Source organism: Anarrhichthys ocellatus, unplaced genomic scaffold, assembly GCF_004355925.1.
Source record: "Anarrhichthys ocellatus isolate YVR2014 unplaced genomic scaffold, GSC_Weel_1.0 scaffold182, whole genome shotgun sequence".
Lineage (NCBI taxonomy): Eukaryota > Metazoa > Chordata > Actinopteri > Perciformes > Anarhichadidae > Anarrhichthys > Anarrhichthys ocellatus.
In genome coordinates this window covers 237,685-242,493 of record NW_022280212.1, presented here as the reverse complement: position 1 = coordinate 242,493, position 4,809 = coordinate 237,685, and the positions used below count along the sequence as shown (strand labels likewise).

At 42.9% G+C, this 4,809-nt stretch overlaps 1 protein-coding gene across 1 annotated transcript in view; it reads right to left on the bottom strand.

Moving 5' to 3' along the window:
* Positions 1-2,607: 2,607 nt before the first annotated feature.
* tnfsf10 (TNF superfamily member 10) overlaps positions 2,608-4,809 on the bottom strand; it is a 5,972-nt gene continuing 3,770 nt past the window's right edge. Inside the window, exons 3-6 of the mRNA XM_031878473.1 lie at positions 4,632-4,677; positions 4,401-4,520; positions 3,514-3,755; positions 2,608-3,250 (exon numbers count right to left, since the gene is read on the bottom strand). Of these exons, the coding sequence (XP_031734333.1) occupies positions 3,041-3,250; positions 3,514-3,755; positions 4,401-4,520; positions 4,632-4,677 (618 nt within the window). The 3' untranslated portion in view covers positions 2,608-3,040. The remainder of the gene's footprint in view (positions 3,251-3,513; positions 3,756-4,400; positions 4,521-4,631; positions 4,678-4,809) is intronic.

Genomic DNA, 4,809 nt, shown 5'->3' with positions numbered 1-4,809 from the left:
TGTGTGTGTGTGTGTGTGTGTGTGTGTGTGTGTGTGTGTGTGTGTGTTCTCTCCCTCGGGGCATTTAAATACCTGTAATATATCTGTAACATATTTCCACAAAAAAGAAAGAAAATCAAAAACTAACTGACGTGTTTGTGTGATTATTTTCACGTCTGTGCTTCAGACACTAGAGGGCGGCGTTGCTCTATCTTCATGTCTAATGAACCACAAAGAGGCTCATCACAGGAAGGAACGCTCTCATTCTGTGACATCATCTCACCGCTTCTGTCAAATCTTTACTTTTAGTGATTCCACCAAAAGACTTTACTTACATTGAGTTTATCTGGTAACAGCTCAGGTTTGGTTTCATTGACTAAAGGCTGATTAGTGTGCAGTCGTCTCTCTTTCTCTTTATTTTAATGTCTTTCAGGTGTGTTGGAGGCGGAGCCGACTGCAGGTGTTCCATTTGGTCCAGAAGGAGGCGGAGCTTGTATGAAGGTACTGAACTTCACCTCCATCAGCGTTTAAAGTTTCACTCATCAGAGCTCGTTCTGTAGTCTTCGGTTTACAAACCATGTGCGAGAGTGAAAACTAGTTTCATCTGTCACAAGCTTCAGGTTTTCACTATTTGAGTGCAAAGTTTAATTCTTTTGCATGTTTAAAATGGAGAAAAATAATAAATTCACAGATCACCGGTTCATAATAATGCAAATCTATAAATACTGCAGTATTTTTAATCAGTGGGCCATCGTCTCGATCACCACTGTGTTGATAGAAAGTGACTTAAACGACATTTATGCATTTATGTTACTTTAAACATCCACCTCAGTTTGTACGTTCATAGGAAGGATAGAACCGCAACTAACCATTATTCATTATCTTATAATCTGCTGATTATTTTATAAATGTCAGAATATTGTGACAAATGTTCCTAAAATGTCTTTAAAAGATATTCACTTTAATGTGATATAAAACAGAAACGTGTGAAATCTTCATGTTTGTGGCTGAAAACAGCATTTTGTATCATTTCTGCATCAAAAATGACTGAAACGATGAATCGATTATCAAAATTGCAGATTATTTTTCTGTGGGTCTATTTATCTCCCGTTATCGTTGTGGATGCAAACAATAGACAAAAACAAACATTTGATGAAAGTTTATACATTCAAACTGATTAAGAACGTCTTGTGTGTTGTGATATTTACAGAAGCGCTCCAGTAAACGCTGCATTCATGTCATATTGGAAAAAGGAGAACTTAAAACTTGAACATTGAAACCGTGGACATCCAAAAAGACTTGTAACTGAATTTAAAGGAGCTTCAACTCAGGGTTCATTCTTGACCTTCTGGAGCTTTCGGCCACGTCTCATGGATTTCATCAGCCGCTGGCGCTTGCTCAGTTGTTTTTTATTCCTTCTATTGTTACTCCATCCTCTGACGAAGGTACCGGGAGGACTCTAGTCATCAGACATGAAGTTAAGAATGAGTATTTATAAATTCAAGAATGAACTCAGTCGGTTAAATTCACAGATTGGGTCCAAAACATCCGATCCGTTTGGTGTAAATGTCCTTGAGCTTCAGTGTTCATTACAAACTGCTGCTGGAAAAACCAGAACACATTTCTGCTGTTTGGATGCCGATGTGCGTGATCTACAGCTAATCCAACATGACATGAATACCCGAGAATTGCCACCGTTCAGGGAGCGTTCGAATGCACCATTTGGAGTTAACGATTGAGCCGACAGCAGCCGAGGAGCTGCTGCCAACAACACACAGCCTGATTTGTGGGCAGCGTAGTTTTTTAAATGGTTCTGTAAAACCCGTGAAGGACAACGGTGGTGATTTTACACCATTAATCCTTCAACATGGCCGTCAACTAACTGATGTTAGCAGAAGCACACGATCAGAGGATTGTTCCAGACGTTCATAGGCTTATTAGAAAAATAGAAAGACAAAATATAGCACAATATTTACATCTTCACACACATTCAGGGACTCAGATAATCACTAATGTTCAGCTGATAAGAGGTTAATACGAACAGTTCTTTGAGGCAGACCTCAGTTCTTCAGGCATTGGACATCAAACCTGACGATCACAAACAAGTAAAATGTTTGTAAAACTAGTGACCATGTTGACTTTGAACACAGTTGGCTATAGACTGAAGAGGTGGACGTAATCATTGGTCACCCATTGGTGTGAGGACTGTCGTTTTGAAGCATCGAGTCGCAATTTGGAAGCCACCATCTTGCTTTTTGGCCTTCGGTTTTGCCATCTTGTTTATTTCTTTTTTTGGGGGGGGGGGGGGGGGGGGTGTTTCTGGCTGTTGCTGTCTTGGTTTTTGGCCGTCAACATAAGTTTTTGGTCGTTGAAATCTTGGTTTTTGGCCGTCAACGTTTTGTTTTTTGGCCGTCGCCATCTTGGTTTTTGTTCGTCCATGTACTAAATGAACATCATGCTGTATTGAGGAAGACTTGAAACTAGAGATTGAGACCATAAACTCATGTTTACAATGTTTACTGAGGTAATAAATCAAGAGAGAAGTAGAGTCATTTTCTCATAGACTTCTATACAACCAGAGGAGTCGCCCCCTGGTGGACACTAGAGAGAATGCAGCTTTAACACATGAAGCTTTGACTTCACTCGGCAGAACTGGAGGTTGCCGCCTGCAGTTGGCTCTTGGGTCATTTTGCATTTTTTTGGTGCGTTTTTCAGCTTCAAAGATTCACTGTGAAAAGAGCCAGTAATGAATCAGGCGTCGGTGGAATATCAACAGCAAATAACACCGGAATTCAACCTTGGTGGTCAAGAAAATAAAATCTGTTACCTTTAAAAACTTTCTGCCTTAAAGAAATGTTTGTACAACGGAAACTCTAATCTGTTGAGTCCCATTAACATACACTCAAATACCCTAGAAATCCACATCGGTCTCTTCTCCAATCATGAAGTGTTTGGGAGCCTGAAAAAAGAGACTGACTTCCCCGTGACTCCCTGTAGCAGTTTTTCATTTGAATTCATTTTTAGGGGAAGTCAAGAGGCGGCGACATTGTTTGTTTTTAGACTAGCTGATGAGAAACGCCCCAAAGAAGCTGCTCTTCTCGTCCATGTCCACGGCGGAGGCGTTGGTCACCGTGACAAACAGCCGGTCTCTGGCGCCGAGCGGGAACAAGCCGCCCTGGTGGGCGGAGTACAGAGAAAACTCAGAGCCCCGGGACCAGCAGGAGGTCCGGCTCGTCTTCATCAGCAGGATGGGAACCGGGTAGGAGCTCACCTGGCGGGAGAAAAGGGACCGGTGAGTGAGAGGTGGTGGAGGGAGCGAGGCATTCAAAGACGGTCTTTGACAAACCGCTTCACCAACTAAGGAGTTCTCCTCTCTACAGCTTGTTGATCAGCAACGTTGTTGGATCGTTTATGGTTGAAACTAACAGCTTGGAAAAGTGCAGTTCAGATGTATATTAAATCGACAAAACAAGCGAGTCAGACGAGTTAAAAACCAGCAAAATCCCAGACGACGGAGTTTTAAAGTCTCTTCACCTTTTTATAGACGTACTGCAGCAGAGGTCTCCCTCTGTCCTCCTCACCCTCCTCACCCTCCTCCCCCTCCAGGGAGGGGGTGTGTCTGAAGTACGTCTGGGCGTAGACGTAGTAGAGGCCGGGCAGTGGCACCACCAGCTCCCCGTCCACCAGCTGGACGTCCTGCAGGAAGGCCAGACCCTTCTGCCCCTCCCACCACGAGATCTTCTGGCCCTGAACTCTCCGCCCAGCCGAGACCGGAGCTGTGGAGAAAACAACGGAAAAACACCAACCAGACGGTTCCTCATGAAAGACAATTCACACCAAGAAAAGAGAAAAACAAAGAGATGAATGTTAAGATTTTTATGATTTGAATGGATAAATTAATTATTATATTTAAATAAAATGCAAGCGATGCCTTGAACATAGGACCTCTAGTCTTGACTTTATATATTCATGTCACATTTGTGATGAAATAGATGCAAATTAATCAAATTTAAATACAGATTTATGCCAAAATGATGAGATTCTTTGTCAAACTTGTGACATTTACTCAACAAGTCTAATTTATGACTTTGATTCACTTTTATTATGAGAACTTCTTGTCATTTTGATTTGCAAAGACATTTATTTAATTACATAACATTTATAAACAACCATACCGAGCTGCACCGTCAGTGTAACTTCATCTGGTAGATTTGAAGTAACGTGAGAAAATGTGCTTTTCCTTGGAAAAGAAATCTCTTTGATAAAAACAGAAATGTCATTTTCTTGGCTAAATTTAAAACGTAGGCTGGTGCAGGCTCGTCCAAAGTCGAGTAACAAAAACATGTTCTGCTCCGCTCTCCCTCCCACCGCCTATCGATCAGTCACACGTGTATTTAAAACCAGCCTTTTCAGACGCTCACCTCCTCCCGCCTCTCGCTCCAGTTTGGGCACGAAGCTGCCGGTGACGTGGGCGGCGACTTTGGGGTGAGGTGAAGCCCTGTCGACCATCACGAGTGAGGGCAGCACCCGAGACACCTCGTCTGAGGGGGGGGGGACACAAAGACGGGAGTGAAAATGTGCCCACAAACAAACAAACAAACAGGTAATGTCAGAAATATGAGCACCACAGAGGGTCGGTTTAGTTTTCTCACCTCTGACGACCGATGAGATCTGCTTCTGGTAACGCTGAGACAGAGACTGCAGGTGGACAAGCAGGAGAACATTCATTAGAAGAAATAAACGGACCTGACGCAGCTCATTCAGCACCTTCTACCCAGAAGCCTCTTGTTTGACATAAACCATGAACCCAAAGCCGCTGACATGGCGTTC